Here is a 17,769-nt window from a genome sequence, read left to right as displayed (position 1 = left end):
TAGGAAGCAGCTGAACAGAGAAGAAATCAAACCAGAACAACTAGAGGTGAATTTTTCATTTTGGAAACTGTTCTTTACTATTAGTAGTTTTCTTCTGCTCTCAGCAAAAGACAAGCTTAAATTATTTTGTGGAAAACCATAATTGTATTATTAACCAATAGCTGACAGCAAAAGCGTCAACATATTCATAACATTAGAGTTCACAGCTAAGCTACTTTTCAGTGAAGATGGTCATGTTTTATGCTATTTAGATTAGCTCTAAATCAGTTGGTCTAATCTGAGACAATCACAACACGTTATTTCTATGCTCTAGAATCTGCCACATAAAAAGGCCGTGACGTGCAGGATCTTACCACTAACAAGGCACTATCATCAGTATGCTGAGACCTTCTGGATGGAAAGGGACACTGGGAGGTGGGAGAGATGGAGTAATGTCAGAAACACACACAATGTCAGAAACACATGGTATGTGAACAGACAGACAATTTTGGAACATGAACTGCTTGCTTATCGCACTGTGAGGCTTTTTAAAACAATCCATGAAGTGCATGAAACCCTGCAGGAACACACAGCCATGTGACCCAGGAATTACAGTGCGTTCGTACTAAGGAATCAATTATTCTGCTTTCTGTGTTGTCTCAAGCAAATACAGAAAACTGTGCATTGACAGTCCTTACTGTGGTGGAACAAAGGACCCCTTAAAAGAATAAATTAAGAACAGAAAAACATTAGGAAGAAAAAGGAGCAAAAACTATTTCAATTACTCCATGTTTTGGTAATTTTCTAACAAAAAAGAGTTAGTTGGAAAATGCTGCTAAAGAACGATTATATTCATTATATCATTAAAAGTTTTGATCTCATTAACACTACCAAGTGAATTATCTTCCTCTGGATGCAAGTGGGGATGGCAAGCAGTGGAAGAGCTATTACTGTGCAGAAATCTGATGCAGAGACTGAACAGATGCCATTGGCTCAGCTCTGTATATTCTAGAAGACTGAGCCTTGTATGATTTGTGTTCCCTACTGACTTACTGGTTTTGATTATAAAACTATAGTAGAATAAAACTTTAAAAAATATTTGTTTCTCTGATAGCCCTCAAAATTCTAATACTTAATATTTCTGGGATAACTTGTGATCTAATAACAGGAAACTGGGAGAACACTGATCAGTGAAGGATGACTGTAACACAGTAACTTGTCTGAATACTCCCGTTAGCAAATAAACTGCACTGCTCACAAGGAGCACGTTAAAATGGAATATGAAATCTATTTTCTGCAGAGAACATAGAAAACATACAAGAAACAATAAAACAACACACTTGGACAGGCAGTCTACATGAACAGAAGGAAATATTAGACTGTTCCCATAAGCAAAAAAACCCAACCCAAGGCTTAATAATGCATGAAAAAACTATGCTATAACCCAGTTCTGGAGAATCCTCCACAATCAGGAAAATACCTCTGACATCCCTAGTAATAATCTTACTGGACTCTTACCTCACTATCCAGAGGACTTTGCTTCTGAGGACTTAAGGATGCTTTTTGCTATAGAGAAAAAAGAAAAATGAAAATAATAATACAAAAGCTCAGAACCAATCAGCATAATTTAGAAGCGTTTTAAAACAGAACTCTTAGTTTTTAAATAAAACATGCATTGGGGAAATTGCTAGTTTCCACTCAGCTGAAACTTCACTGTTAGTTAAAAAAAAGCCTTCATTCCACATAAGACAAACCCCCCAATTTAGAAAAAAATTATGCATATGAAAGATGCATAAGAAATCCAAAATATAACCCAAGGGAGGAATTTAACTGCTAAGTGCTCATGAATAACAAAGGCAACCAAAGGAAAAAAATCCAACAAATCCAAACCAAAAACCCCAAGAGGCTCATCAATGAACAAAACACATCCTATAGAGCTAAGTCTTTAACTGAAAGACTGAGCTGAATCTTTAATAAAGCAGCTTTACTACAAAATAGTGCCAGGGGCCTGAGACTAGCTGGTGCTAATGAAGAGCCCAATTTCAGGCAGTTAAAACCCTTTTTGTAAACTAACTTTACACATGAAATAAATGCAATAAACCATTCTTTGCCTCTCTGCAGACCACCCTAAGCCCAAAATATTAACTGTAACATTTCTTAAATTTGTGATGGTGAGATTTGGGTAGGTTCCCAGAGCAGTAAACAGTAAAATAAATTTAAGTCAACTAGCATGTTAAGCAGTAGACTACTTCATACTGACTGCAGTGACAGAGAAAGTGAAGACCCAGTGTCCACAGAGTCTGATGTACCATAAGTCTGCACCCATGCTTCACCTGGAGGTAACTTATTTTATTATCATAAAATAGCAAAGTAGATCAGGTAACATTACATTTTTGTGTGTATGATTCTCTCTTCCCTGACAAATTTGCCTTCAAAATTACAGTGCCTCTATGCCTTCTCAGATAAAGACTCCTTCTTTCTTATACCAATCCTGTCACATGTATCCAAATGAAAATTGAGTAAATGAGGAGGACTATGCAAAACCAGAATTCTTTGCAACACTCATATTTTGGGTGAATCTTTCATTTCCTCCCCAGTTCTAACTTTGCTTATGTTAAGCTACAGCATCAAGACCGAATGGACTTCAATGTTAGTTGACGATTTTCTTTATAAAGCGCAGTGCACGCCCAGGAGCATAATGTACAAGTATTAATGACCTTGGCAATCACTTATAATTACAGGATTCAGTAAAGATAAAGTATCAAGTAGGTACTAAAAGGAGGTACCTTAACAAAGTCAAGGACAGCTTCTCTCTGGATCTGCTTTGTTCTCATCCTCTCCTCCTCGTACTGAAGCGCTGCCAGCTGAGCCTCCCGACGGGTGCGCTCGATGTGCCTGCGGTGCAGCTCGGAATCTGTGCTTGGCACCTGGAATAAAACAGTGCATCAGGCTGTAAAGTCAGAGCTGCAGATAGGTTATGGAGTAACAGTCCATGTCTTATGGATAACATCAGTTTGGTATTGCATCAAACTCATCAATAGAATTAAACAGTGGAGGTCAATGTGTGTTACCTGACTGTGGTGACTTGACAGCGAGAGAAAATAAGGTGAATCAGGCAGGGGTCTGACAAATGCAAAAACAGAGAGAAAGTAGACTTTTTATCTTAAATATAAAAATTTTGCACACATGAATTGTCAGTGACACATAAGTATCTTATCAAATCAGAAGAGTAACTGTTTAGCAAGCAAAGCTCTTTAACTGCTGTGACTGTGATTTAACTGACTGTGCATGACAGATTTTGTGAAGGCATTTCTATCTCTTCTCCTTAATTGTGATAAAATTTTTCTACAGCCCAAGATGCAGAAAGCACAAGATGTACCAATGGGATTGTAATGTATGGCCTATTACACTCCGATACTCAGTACTTTGTACCCATTCTCTAAGAGTAATCAAACCAGGAACTTTCCAGATGATCCTCATATAGAGGAACAACTGGCTATTATGGTTATTTTGGGGGGAAGGGGAAAATAACAAAATTAATCAGTAGAAACTATGTTTCTTTTCCCTACCTCTCTGTCCTGTCCACATAACTCCTTAGTACTTGGTGATGCTCTTTGTCCTGCATCAAATTTAGAGTTTCAGGTCTTCGTAATTCATCTGTATCCCTGCAGGTAGACACCAGGTGGAAGGGGGATTGGCCACTGATGCATATAAACTACTGTCAGATGAATTCTTCTCTAGATTAAAACTGTTTTTCTAAGAGAATTGCCTAGACAATTAGCTTCAGATAATCACAAAGGTGAAATTTATTATGACTAAAGAAATCACATTGTGATACCAAGTCAGATGACAACTACTGCGGTTTATAATTAAATAAATGTAACTTGCTTAGTTAACAATGATGTCAAAATACTCAAAGATGGATTCTCTCTTTTAAGATTATATTTTGGTTATTGCAGGCCTTATTCTGCTCTGGAAAGAACAAAATTATTTTTAAACATCAGTACCCTTTGACATTTTCAGAACAAATCTGCTCCCTTCACCGGTCAGGTGATGACCTCCTAACTGCCAGCAATACAGGCCATCAAAGTCACGAGGTAAACAAGAACCCATCTGTCTCTTATCCATCTTATCAACAATAAGAGAGAAATTTTGCAGTCAGTTCTTTGCTAGAAGGCAGCTGTTAGGACTGAAACAACTCCCAAGGTCCAGAGTCCACAGCATGTTCCCTGCCATGTTGCTGCCTAGAAAGAAAGTTGATGGAAATCAAGGAGTTTGCTCTTGACAGCCCAAACTCTGCGACCTTTGCTCCTGGGACAACTATGGAACAGAGACACACTTAACAATGCGTTTCCAAAACATGTCAGTCCAGCTGCCTGCGTGTAGACTTACGACCTTTTCTGCAGGGAGCAGTTTAAGAGATGTGGAAGACCCACATGTTACAGGTCTCCCTGGTTACTTAAATTAGCACTGAAGCACATGACAAATCCATTACTGTGCTGTTCTGAACTGACAGCACTGGGTCCAACTGAGTGCCAAGAAGTGTATTCAGAGCTGAGTACACACAGCTTTGTTGCAACAGGAATGCACCACTGTCTGTCCAGAGGCACAACTGTATTTATTGAATTGAACCAACTAATAGAAGCACTCTTGAGATGAAGTCTGCATTACATCCAACTCCAAGAGTTTTAATGGCTCCAGCATGCTGAAGAAAAAAAACCAAAGAGGTTGCCTGCCAAGGCATTTGCAGAATTATTGTGGAAGCAGTTTACAGCTTGTGGTTGCCACAAATGAAGTATTTGCCTAATACAAGCTTAAAATATAAAAAATTAGTCATTGTCATATGGCTGTTTTTACACAACTTTGAAGGCAATAACAACAGGACCTGTTTTTTATTATTAAGAATTTCACCCTGCTGCAGCATAACATGAATAAGCTAAAATTCATTTAGATCGTTAATTATTTCCACATGAAGACCTGCTGCTATCCTTCAGTTAAATTTTGAAAACACTGGTACCCCAGTGAACTACAATTTCCTTTATCATTAACATCTGTCTATGTAAACAGCACCTCTCCCCTGGCTAACCAGCCTTCCCGCATTTCCTTCAGATGTTACGTGGAAACCAGTGTTTGTAAAGTCTAATTATTTCCATGCTGACAACAAATGTTCAAATAGAAAAATAAATAAACAAACAAGCAAAAAAATCAAGTCTTTCAGACCAAGAGCACCCACTTTATTTGGGGAGAACATGTCAGACTGCTCTTTATGTACCTTACTTGTGGACATTACAGGATAAGGAATGCCGACATATGCTGAAGGAGTTACCCTCCCTTATATCAGTGCAGCTACTGTATCTACACATTTACTGTACATTTCAAAATGTCTACTAAAACGTTGCCAAAACTCTGGAAAAATTTATACACAACTCTTGGTTTAATTTTCTCTTTCAATACCATTTTAGAATCCATTAAAAATTAACTTCTACTGACAGTGTAAGTAATGACATACATAAGACTAGCAGTTGTCTTTCTTTTTTTCCCAAACAAGTACAACTGGGGTGGTTTTCTGTGGAGTCTTTGCACATTCACTTTCCCTCCACAGAATACTGAAATGCTTCAATGGCATATTAAAGGTTCTATGAATTTTGATTACAGTTTCTTATCAAAAAGCTATACATTTGCTTATCTTCTGGTCTTTTAACTAGACACCCAAAGGTCTTTTCTTAAACCTAACCACCCCTCATTTATACTCTGTCCAACTCTGACCCTTATTTTACAGATAAGCATTCCCTCCAATAAGCTAAATCATCATTCAAGACAATGGGCATAGTCAAAAAGTCTACTTCATTAAACTAAGTGACCTGTTTTCAGGTCTGACTCTAATTCTATCCCTTCTTCTTCTGATGTAAGCTCATGATTATGGCACAGAAAAGCACATTTTAAATTACACTGACCCCCCACAGTACTAGAGCCACCAACAAGTCAACCAAGAGTGTGACCTCATGGCCCATCACATACTCCATAGTAACCCTATGTTTCCACTAAACCTGAAGCACATTTATCCCTTCAGTCCTTTATGTAATACAGCATAAGTCAAGTATTTCATCAAAGCACAAGTTACATCCCAATAAGCAGATATTAAATCAGTTTAAAAGTATACGCTTTAATTAGGCATATTTTTTTAACCAACTGATTTAAAGCTGAGCATTGGCCTAGAACAGCCACGCCTTTTGCTCACTGCCATTATTAGAACTCAAATTCCTAATCTGGAGCAGCAACTTAACAATAAAGTGCCATGTACATTTCTGGTGAAGCAACAGAAAACAATGCCTTTTTCTAAACATGTTCAGCAAATATGTGGTCTGCATTCTTCATGAAATTCTGGATAATTACTGTTACCACAGTAATTCTTACCTGTTTTGATGTAAATGCCGTCTTGTATCCTCTGTTCTCTGAAATTCTCTGATGGATGTAGGTTTTACTGGGGAGCTCTAAGCAAAAAATCATGAAAGACTAAGTTAGCAACCTATTCAGAAAACTGTATATTAAGGTCAATCTCTTGGCAAAGCTACATTTGTAACCACTGGTAATTAAAATACCTGACAAAGAAGCACAAAACACAACTCCAGGATGTTCATTTCCAACTAGGCAAGCCCACTCTTATTTTTTTCTCCAACTTAAATAAATATTAGTTTCAAGATTAAATATGCCTGCTGATAACTTCAGGAGCTTTAAAACCCCCACTGTTAAGAATCCTCCAGAGAAGTTCATGCAGGTAGAAAATAATTACTGGAATGTATATACATTTTTCAGAGTTTAACTCTACAAATGCACAGCAGTGCAGAGTGGATTCTCAGAAATACAGGATACAGTAGCCAATGATCTTTTATGATGCTGTAAAGACAGGTCCCAGAGGGACTAAGAAAGCAAAACATGGGATGAATAAGAACCCCTTAGGTTTAATTTGAGCTATGGAATCATTTACCCCATTGGGAACAGAGACACATAGCCTTTAGTGTTACTTAAAAACTTTTACTGACATCCATTAATGTAGGAAAAGAGAAACTTTTCAAGATGAACTTGCCAATTTTAACTCATGCCTGCGTGCACGATGCTATATTGCACAGTTAGCCCTGCTAAGTAGTAGAGTATTTTGCACTGTCTTTTGTGCCCTCTTTTTAGAGAAACTACTGCTTCAGCTAAAAGCAGTTTAATCTTTTTGAATAGAGAGACTCCAAGGAATAGCTTTTTTGATGCTGACAATGCCTTTTCCATATCTACAGCAAAGAGTCCTTGGGTTGACCTGCCAATAGTTCTCTTCTCTGAGTTTTGCTCTTGAGTTTGTGCTTCAAGTGTCATCAGCTACTGTGATTTGATATTGAATTTATGAGATTTACAAAATGAATTCACCTTTCATATCTGTTTGACTGATTTTAAGCATAGTAAACAGTAAAGTGGACAAAATAGGGACCAGGCTCCTACATGAAATATAAAGATCTGCTTTTTTTTTTTCTTTCTTCAAAGAGCAAATATCTTTCTGCTTTAAAACACACAAAACTTTGAAAGGACACATTTGAATCACAGCACAATAGTTACTCTTTAGCAGATCAGCCACAAAGATTTTTTCAGACAAGTTATTCATGTAGTCTGTACAGTGAGCCACTGAACTGTGTAACTGTGTACATAGGTATTAATTAAGACTGACAGAACACAGAAGGAAACATTATGTGGCTGAAAATCTGTTTCTATAGGTTTGATTTTTGAGGACACTCTCAAAAAGTGTTCCATCCCAATGATTTAACAGGGAACAGTTTTCACAAGGGCTTTCCCGGGGTGTATGAATTTAATTAATTCAAGTAAAAGCACCACCTCATTAGAGATTCGCCGCTGGTCAATATATGCCATGAACTGTGAGCTGAGGCTGTCTGAGTCCATGCACTTGGGCTGCCTCACCTCTTCCTCCTCCTCTTCCGTGGCACAGCTGTCAATATAGTCGATCTGATCGAGATCATGTTCCACTTGACACACATACACAAAGAAAACACCCATAATTAGATAACCCACAGGAGAGGAAAAGACCCAACAAAGCAGCAACGTAAGGAACTGAGGCCCTACTGTTTTTCTTCCATCTGGGAAAGCTCAGTCTAAAAGCTCTTGGATTTTGCCAGGCCCACTTTGAGAGAATGATAAAATTTATGCTTTTTAAAAAGCAACAATGAACATGTATCAAACATGTAGTTTTATACTGCTGGTTGCAGATACTTTTGCAGTGACTGAAAAAGTAAAGTAAATACTGTGATTTTTTTTCAGTACCGAATACTATATATCAAAAGCTTGTCAGCTAACACCAAGACTGTACAATGATCTGTGTAAATTTTTGAATAATTTCTCTTGGTTCTAATTAATCTCTGTCAGAAAAAATAGAATGGATATAACAGATTCTTCTACTAGTTTTAGTACTACAACAACAAAATAGAGAGCAGCATGTCTAACTTATATTTATTGCATTTGCATCCAGATAAGAAGTGTATGCGGAAATAATGAAGAACACTACAGAAAACAACAAAACACCTCTAAAACTGTGTAAAGGCACCTGCAATTTTATTTTTAAAAGAGGAATTAAAAAAGACATTAGGAATCACTGAAATGAGAGCAAGAAACAGCACAGTTTGGCTAGTATTGATTTTCCTTTGTGTGGGAGATATTATGTAGGGCAGTTTTTTCACTTGTCACTGCTTTTACACATTCTGCCCAGGGATTCTGAGAGTCATGACATTGAGCAAACCACTCAAATGAAAAATACTGTGAAAAATACTGTGCTGGGGAGGCAGAGGAAAGCATAAGCTCCCTTTCAGAGCACTAGAGCTTTTTTTTTTCTTAAAACTCTCCCCCAAACTTGCTCCACTCTCTTGCAGACATTCTTGTTCTACTCCCCCGCCCCTTTCCTGCTTGTCTAAAACAGACTTCTCTTTGCCTCACCACACAATCTAGCAACTGTTACTGCCAAAGCCACCTCCTCTGCTACTACAACCATCCAAAACAGCATTCCTATATACTTTGGCTTCACTAAATCTCCATCTCAGTTACAAATCTTAAAAAAAACCCAACATGCCAAATTTCCCCTTCTTTCCAGCCTTGCTTACTAAATAAAAATAACACCATGACCAATAATGATGCAGTAGAGGATGAAAAACATTAGTATCTGTGTTAGGAACACAGAATTGGAAAGCATCTGGGTCTCTGACAGCCACATGTGCCCCCCTCAGATACTCCTACTCATGAACTGACCGTGCTCCAACTTAAAAGGCTACAAGGCTTTCTGAAATCCCTTGTGTGCAAAACTCAAAGAACAAAATAAAGTTAGTCTTGGAGGCAGAGCTGGCAGCTCTGTTAAATACCTGTTATTAAGGCTGCCCAGAGCTTGCCATGACACCATGTCTTCAATTCTTTTAACTGCCAGAATTTACCTGTTTGAACTGATTTTTTTCCTCATGAATGTATAAAAGAGTGTGAGTCAACTAAAAAGTTTAAGATATTTCTAAAAATTGTGGCAGAGGAGAGTAAGACCAAGAAAAGAAGATGGTAAAAGATGAAGATAGGGAGGAGGAGGGAAAAGAGAAGCAAAAGTGGGAGTTTTGCAGAGGAGACTAGATGTAGCTGGGAAGAGTGACACTCAGATAAAGAAAATGAACTGTAGCCATTAGGAAGAATTAAAAACAGAGAGCAGCTGAGGAAGAAAAAAAATTAATAGAAGTATAAGGGGATGAGAACTAATTATAAGTAGTGAAGAAAAATTGAGAAGAAAGAATGATTGAAGAAAAAAAAATCTGGAAGAAGGTTAAAGTTAGGGCCTATAGGCAAAAAGAGACAGCAGTAGCAACAGATTATTGGAAGTTAAAATGGAGGAGGACTGTGGAGATCAAAAAACATGGAAAGTACCACCACCTCTTGAACAACTATGAAGGTGCCACCGTAAAGACTGCAGGACACCAGTTGAGAGAGTGCAACAAAGCAATGTCACTCACAAACACCAGTCCCTCCTGGACAGCTTGAAAGTTTGGATTAAAACGCAAGACTGCTGAACGAGACACTTGTGCTACTCGGAAATACAAAATTCCCTGATAAAATTGCTAATTCCGTTCCGAGAGCAGTCGGCACAGAGCAGTGACAGCTTACTACTGCTGTGAATTTTGCCCAGTAGCTCAAACAGCAAAACTCCCTGCACCAAAATTCAATATTCCAAAATACTGTTCAAAGCAGTTGGAGACTTTAACATAGTATATATGTAAAAGCTGACACAACGTTCTCCAGAAAATCCTAATTCTGCTGCTGTTTGATTTTGCCTTTAACATCCTTAAAACAGCAGTGTTCTTACACTGTTTCCACAACATTGCTTTTGTGTAATTCTACCTAGATGTTTCTCCTTTTTTCCCTCTTTAGACAACCGTTTAGCAAACATTCTGGAACTTTAACGATGATGACAATACATATCGTTACCAAGGGTCACTATTTACCTCCACCATTAGTTACAACTGCGCTCCCTCGGTTTTCTTGATACTGACTCTCTCTGCGCAGTCTCTGCTCCTTGGTGATCTCTGCCACACGTAAAGGGAGATCTGAGAACTCATCTGTTGGCTTTGGAAAACAAACAGTGAAGTCAGGAAATCCTTTTCTTCAGAAATAACATCTTTAAGCTACTCTCTCTTGTGTTTTTACTTTAATTGTCCTTTTTGCACCTACAAACCACTAATTTAAAGAAAATTCGGCTATAGTGTATTGTTTTAAGAAAATATGTAGTTAAGCTTTCTTTAAAAACCAGTTTGGCTACAGTTTTGCTTGCAGTATCTGCAAGTGCTTGAAAACACCCCAGGATGGAAAGCCCTAGAACCCTCTCAAAAACCAAGCTGGGAGTGCAACCAGACATATGGAGCAACGGAGAATAGCTCACTGAGACACTTTAGGTCTTGGCTACTGCCTTTTCTAGTTACCCCAAGAGGAAAAGAAAATCTCTCTCTGGGAAGAATAGTTGACAGTCTCTTTGCTAAGAGATCCCATTTTCCTGCTTCTAAATAGCAAACAGATTTTAACATTTCAAACAAGGTGCAAAGAAAGGAGACAAAGTTTCTATTTGATTTTTAAAGTTTTCTTTTCATGTTCAGATTTCTTTCATTGACTCAGCATTGTTTATATGATACAGTTATAAGCTTTTTTAAAATGAGGAATGCCATTTTCCTCATCTTTTATTCTCCAGTAAATTAATCTGTCATGCACTGTTTTATACATTTCTGTTATTATTTCAAACTTTGAGTCTGTCCCATATGAAATTATGCTTGTTTTTCTCCAATAAAGCAGGAAATAACTGTGGCTCAAGGCAACCTGCACACTAGCATACACATGTTACCTATGGATTATGCTTCCAGATGTATATGCTTAGTTCTCTATCTGTTCAACACTGCACTCAACAAAAACAAAGCTGCAGCACTTACTTCATTCCCTGACCATCTTTTGTCTCCGCTGTCCACACTATTGAAGCCAGAATCAAGTGCTCCATACGGACGACTGGAATAGAGTTCCTCGTGGCTGTCAAACACACAGTTTTAGTTACTGTAATATAAACACCACCAAAAGCTTCTCAGCTATTACAGAACAAAAGCAGAATAAGCCACCAAGCACAGTTGCAGTGTGTTCACAAGCTCAGCATGTTTGAAAGCCTCACACTGCATTTGCCACATAGAGCAGGAGGCGAGTGCTCACAACTCAACATCCTTGTCAGTCAGCTGTCACCTGCCACTGCCTGGCCTTTTAAGAGCTAATCTGATCCAAAGTATATATTCATACTTTAAACGTTTCCCAAGTAGAAATTATGACAAAGAAAGCTGCAAAGTGGTCTCATATTTCACTGTTTAACAAGTCAAATTTTTATTTTCTACTACTCGTATGTTTTGGTTGAAAAACTGTCCCACAAGCTTTTTCATAAGTAAGCATAAACCCTTGCAATATTACTAAAATCACAGAATATACAACTTCTACACAAAGTACACAGCATGTATTACATAACTGACTTCTGTGTCATAGTCACTTACCTAAGAAACTGTGCAGAAAGATGGACAGTACTTCAAATATTTCATAATGTAATAAATATAGAAATACAGTTTCCATCTACAAGCTTTGTCAATGACATGTCTAGACAAAGGCATTAAACATGTGCCCAGTGCTACAAGACACACAACCAAACAGCCATACAGTTCTTCTCTAAATTTCTGGGATTAAAAACTACGTAATTCAGCAGTAAAGCCATCACAGATGTCAAGTCTGGCAACTGCTGCAGATAGCTACAGTAAAAGAGACAATGGGACTTGTCTGATCCACTGCAGATGGCATTTCACAATGGCTCAACTGTCCTACTGGCACTCGATGCCCCAGGGAGAACTGCAGCAGTAATTACTACATAATACACAAGGAAGAATGAATTTCAGGAAGCTAATTGCTTCACCCCATCCTCACTAAATTGCAGGTCATTTTCTCACTGGTATTGCTCTCAAGTTGTTGCTCCCTCTGAAATCCTGCTTTCAGGAAACACTTATTTTCAAATTATTATTTTTATTATTATTATTAACACAGCACAGTATGTGTGCATGAGACTTTGTAGAAGAGTGACAGACTATTATCCAAGGCTATTTTAATTTTCAGACAGACAAGAAAGAGGAAAGAAGTTCCAGGAGGGATGGTGGGCTACATTAGGCTATACGTGTGTTTTATGCAGATGTACAGCAAAAAACAAGCTCTTGTATCTGCACTGAGTTTTAACTCAGAGGAGTTCCACTTTTATGGCCCTATATTTGAACAGAAAGATCATCTGCATAATAAACCTCTAGAAAGAAAGGAAAAAATAACTCTCTTCTTTTGGGTGGAAGAAAAAAGAATGACCATGAAACCACCCACTGCAGTTGAAGAGTTATTAACTTGAATCACTGACAACAGAACCCTACTTATGCTAACAGTTCATGGAATTTAAATACTGTATTTAAAACATGGGTGGACAAAAAATATCCATCTGCAGTATATTTCCATTTTAAATGAATCAATGTTTTCAGAATCTACTGAGCACCCTGTTGTAGGCTGAACAATCATGGCAAATTGAAGATCTCAAAAATGAGGAAATATTTTGATAGAAATTTTCTTTCAGCCTTCCTTTTCAATTAGAGATTTTGAAAAGCTGTACACCTTTCAGGTTAGCTGAAAGCTCAAAAAAATCACTGTTTCTAGGACTTCTCCGTTTTAACACGAAAGCTGCTTTCCCTCTTCCCAGCTCTCACAACTAAAACCAGCTCTTCAATGCTGCACATTTAACAGGTTTATAATCCTACAGCAGCCATCCTGAAATCAGCTGAGACTTAAGACTTTTATTCCTCCCTGACCAACAAACTACAAGGAGCAAGAATTAGGCATTTGAATAAATGAGAGCATTTGGGGGCAACTACAACTTACGTGGGAAGCTATGTAAGTCTTGAAATCAAAGGATGAGAAGCCAAATGTCTGGTAAGCCCAACAATCAAAGGAAAGACAATACTTGACAACATTTCAAAGGCACAGCTCCAAAGCTACACTAAACCACTTATTTTTTACCTCCTGTAAGAAAGAACAGTTGCCCAAGTCCCAGAAAATCAACTACATGAGTACTTTGTATTTTAAACCTTCTAACTCCAGACTCTGCCCATTTGCCTCAGTGCCAAAAACTGCTACACAGCTTCAACAGTTCTGCCTCCTCCCAATCACATTCATGCCAGCACCAACCTGAGCTGCTCTGAACTTCAGTGCTGCAAATGAGAGCCTGGCTGAGCAGAACAAAACTTGCTGCAGATATATTTCACATAGCTTATGTTTAGACAAGGACTGCAACATACCAGGTTTCACTCTGGTAAGACAATTTGATGTAATTCGGCAAGGCTAAAACAAATAATTAGCTCTGCTAGAACCTCCAACCCACACTTTCCATAATCTTTCACAGTATCTTCTTTTATTGGCAGTATCAACAACCTTGCTATTAAAAATGTTTGATCAAAAGTGAACTGACAGCATGACACAAACTTCCTTAGACTTTAAGAGTCTCTATCACTCAGTTCAGATTCTTAACCTCCATGGCATTACACCCAGTTTATCAGATAAACCAGCAACAAAGTCTGGGTGGACTGACTGACACATTATTCCTATTGGTCACCTCTGAAGATAACAAACATAAAGCTCCTGTGACTTGTCTGGAAATATTAACTATATCAGAGCTGAAGGCTTTTATTTCTTTCATCCCAAGTTTCAGAAGGGTATCATAATTCGGGATCCTCTCTTTCACTGGATCATTCTACCGCTGTCTTCTGACAGGTACTCTGATCCATGGACAGTTCTTCCACAGGTACATGAAGACGGGAGGAATCACCTACAACACTAAATGCCCTAAACAGCATGGTAACAATAAACAGATCTATCCCCAACTCTTATCTCCTCTTGGGTATGGAAACACAGTTAAATGAAAGCCTGTTGAAGCTCATTCCATACTGCTGAATCCGGTAGCAATTCTAGAGAAAGCATCCTCAACCAGTTCTGCTCTTGTTTTCACATTTATAATTTCAAGCTATGATTAAAATACATTAATTCTTCTCATTTCACAAAAGCAATTTATGAGAACTTCCATATTAATATACAGCTACAAAACAATAAATCAGTAAGCACACAGTCCACTGATTTTGTTGGTATTTCTCTTAAAAATAAACTATGTTAGAGCTAAACAGATCATGACATTTTATCATTTAGAGCCTTTTATTTCCAGTAGCAGGTCAGTATCCTCAATATTATGCAGCAACCATCTGCCACAGCTTGTACTGGAAACTGAGTAACCCTCAACATGTTCGCATGTTGAGTTCATCTAGAAAAATAATTTAAGACATTCAGGGCTGATGAGGAATCCCTCTGTCAAGTCCCTCATGCAAGTTATTCCTCATAAATCTGACTCACAATGATTTATTGTGAAGCCCTATCATTTGTGTTTTATTGCTGCTAAGGCAGCAGCACATCCTTTAGCAACTTACTCCTCCACACCTTATTACCACCTTCCACGATGACTGAGGTAATTTTTATACATATTCAGTTTCACACTTCACTGACTCCCTTTCTTCTGTTTCATGTAACAGAAATAAATCTTAACTCCTGCTTTTTGCTAGACATCTTCATTTAGCAGCTGATATGGCTGACTGTTCCAATATTTGTGTTACAATGCCAAGCAGCAGTGCCAAGTGAAAGCTTGCCAGAAATAACAGTTTACTGATGGGGTGGAGATCAGCATTTACACCTGTGGTTTGAGCACAGCAGTCACAAAATTCTGTACAAAAGGTTAAAAATCACAGCAGGGATATATACTCCAGGAAGTCTGTGGAAAATATTAAGGTCTCATAAACTGAACATACATGTTAACAACATGACAGCACACTCTGTGTACTATGAAGATATCAACACTCCCTTTTTACTGTGTGTCAACTCTAACACTGCTTTTCACATGATACTGCCCAGGTCTTCTGAACTGCTCCTCACTTCTTATACACTGGTACCTTGTTAGAATACACCATGACATAACTCAATATTTTCAAAGCCACTTCCATCAATGCACTTAGCAAAGAACAATCCTTGGATCTATTTTTGTCATTAACTCAGACAACTGACAAAATTTTCCTGAATGTCATCAAAACTTGGCTTGTGCAAAACTTACCATGATCCAAATCCCATGGGTCTCCTATCATAATCAGGTAAGTCTGGAGCTATCTTGCATGCTTCTATGTTCAGGTATTTAAATATATGAATTTTTCCTTTTATACATATCTTTAAAAAAATTGAAAAAATTAAATCAGTATAATTTGACAACACATTTTCAAAGTAAACTACAGACATTTAACATGCAGTTGAGAGTGATAAATGAGCATGATTACATCAATCAATGTATCTTTTATTCTAATCTCACTGCATTTTAGAGAAACAGCTATAGTGGAGCATCATGGGATGCCTATGAGAGACAAATGGAAGCTGTCCCCCAAGTACATCTGGTCTGTAGGCAACTCTGTCAGCTGGATGCTGAAATTTCATCATGCAAACAAGACATAAGCATTTACAAGTACTAGAATTTATACCCTTGGCATCAGAACAGATGCATCCCACCCATGCCCAGATTTGAATGGCAGTGGCAGACTGCCAAAGCCAGCTCAAATTTATAGTGGATGAAGCCAGTAACAGCTGCCTCTGCTTTCAAAAGGGAGGCAAAACCCTACTGAAATTGCAGGACTCAGCAAGGGCCACTCTTGACTCAGAAGCAGCAGCTCAGAGTACAACCTGTAATACTCAGGGGCCTGTACATCCATTAAAGATCAAATCAGTCACTAACCATATTGCAGTTTCTAGCTCAAAGGCCAATTTGAGCCCTCTGCTGCAAAGTGAACCAGCAGCACTGAGGCCTCAGTCAAAATTTTGACACCTGAGTGGCACAAAATCTGTCTTGTCTAACAGATCTTCCTCTCTCCTATGCTGAAAGCAGGAATGTTCAGATAACAGTGGAATTCTTTGCAATATCCCACAGGTGAGACTACTAATACAGTAAAGTAAGAAAAGCAAAAGGGATTTTTCAAGCTCTGCTGTATATTTAACACTTTTATACAATAGAATTTATTTAAAGTTCTCTTGTTCTTACATAAAGTTTGTAATATAATCCTTCAGTTTTTAACTTTGTTCTGCCCTTTTTAACTGAACTAGTAATCTGATTTCTTAGCCTCAATTTACCTGTGCAGGGGGGGACTGGAGAGGGTTGTTCTCTAACATGATGGACTGAAGATGTCTGAGGTTCCTATAACAAACTGGTATTGTTGTTATTTTATTGCAGGAGAAATCTAATCGAATCAATGGCAACTCAGCAAGCTCTGGAAACAGAAAACAAACATCCAGTTCAGCAGATTAAAAGAGTGTAAGAAAAAGCAAGAATATAAAAATAGGTGTTTCAGATAACAATTAAGTATGCTGCTTCGAGCTCTCAGGGGAAGAAAAGGGGACTGAAAAATAAAGAAGTGCTTGAAGTTTCTGCTGTTATAACTGACAGCCTTTATCTCACCTTCAGGTAAACGCACCAAATTATTTCGTCTGACATTTAGGTCCCTCAAGGATTCCAAATGGCCAATCTGTGGAGGTATTGTCTGTATTTCGTTACAACTCACATCCTGCAAAGCAAGAGCAAAGAATGAGTTACCACTGCCTGGTAAGGCTCTGTTAACTGAAATGTGCAGCTCTTTGTTTAGGGACTGAACACCTCAGATCCTTATATTCATCAGTTCTCACTGCTGATGTGAAGCATTGTTCTCACTTTAAATACATGGCAAAAGAAAAGCTTTAAAAGATTAAGCATTCAGATGCAGAAATTTATTTCAAGTTATCTCATTGAGTTATTCCACAGTATTTCAGACAGCACAACTTGCTATATAGAAGTTTTTTGCCAGAAACAAATGTACCAAGAGCTCTAATTCCACCTGTCCCTCCTTTCTAAAATAGGGAAGACACTTTAATTGACATGGATCATTTGCTCTCCAGTGCATCTTTCCCTTACATAATTTAAAAAAAAAAATCTCAGAGTATTTCAAACTCTTTTCTAACACCTCTGTACAAAATCAAAACATAGTTGGAGTGCTGTGGCAGACAAAAATCTTCCTTAGGCTAAGAGCAGATTTAAATAACTTGCCATTGCATACAAGTGGTTGGTTTACAATCATA

At 38.0% G+C, this 17,769-nt stretch overlaps 1 protein-coding gene across 11 annotated transcripts in view; it reads right to left on the bottom strand.

The window, feature by feature from the left end:
* Positions 1-17,769, bottom strand: part of LRCH3 (leucine rich repeats and calponin homology domain containing 3) — a 61,561-nt gene that overhangs the window by 16,290 nt on the left and 27,502 nt on the right. For 5 of the 11 annotated variants that reach the window (XM_027685751.1, XM_027685754.1, XM_027685757.1 and 2 more), the window contains exons 4-15: positions 17,117-17,222; positions 16,792-16,928; positions 15,734-15,843; positions 11,466-11,559; positions 10,494-10,614; positions 7,849-7,997; positions 6,394-6,470; positions 3,549-3,644; positions 3,051-3,102; positions 2,766-2,906; positions 1,498-1,545; positions 354-407 (exon numbers count right to left, since the gene is read on the bottom strand). In XM_027685751.1, coding sequence (XP_027541552.1) covers positions 354-407; positions 1,498-1,545; positions 2,766-2,906; positions 3,051-3,102; positions 3,549-3,644; positions 6,394-6,470; positions 7,849-7,997; positions 10,494-10,614; positions 11,466-11,559; positions 15,734-15,843; positions 16,792-16,928; positions 17,117-17,222 — 1,185 coding nt within the window. The remainder of the gene's footprint in view (positions 1-353; positions 408-1,497; positions 1,546-2,765; positions 2,907-3,050; positions 3,103-3,548; positions 3,645-6,393; positions 6,471-7,848; positions 7,998-10,493; positions 10,615-11,465; positions 11,560-15,733; positions 15,844-16,791; positions 16,929-17,116; positions 17,223-17,769) is intronic. The other 6 variants (XM_027685752.1, XM_027685760.1, XM_027685762.1 and 3 more) reach the window with 4 other exon arrangements.

The sequence above is a fragment of the Neopelma chrysocephalum genome, unplaced genomic scaffold (genome assembly GCF_003984885.1).
Source record: "Neopelma chrysocephalum unplaced genomic scaffold, ASM398488v2 Primary Assembly neopelma1_69, whole genome shotgun sequence".
In the NCBI taxonomy this organism is placed as follows: domain Eukaryota; kingdom Metazoa; phylum Chordata; class Aves; order Passeriformes; family Pipridae; genus Neopelma; species Neopelma chrysocephalum.
Note: the sequence above shows the minus strand (reverse complement) of the source record. Positions and strands in the feature narration are given on the sequence as shown.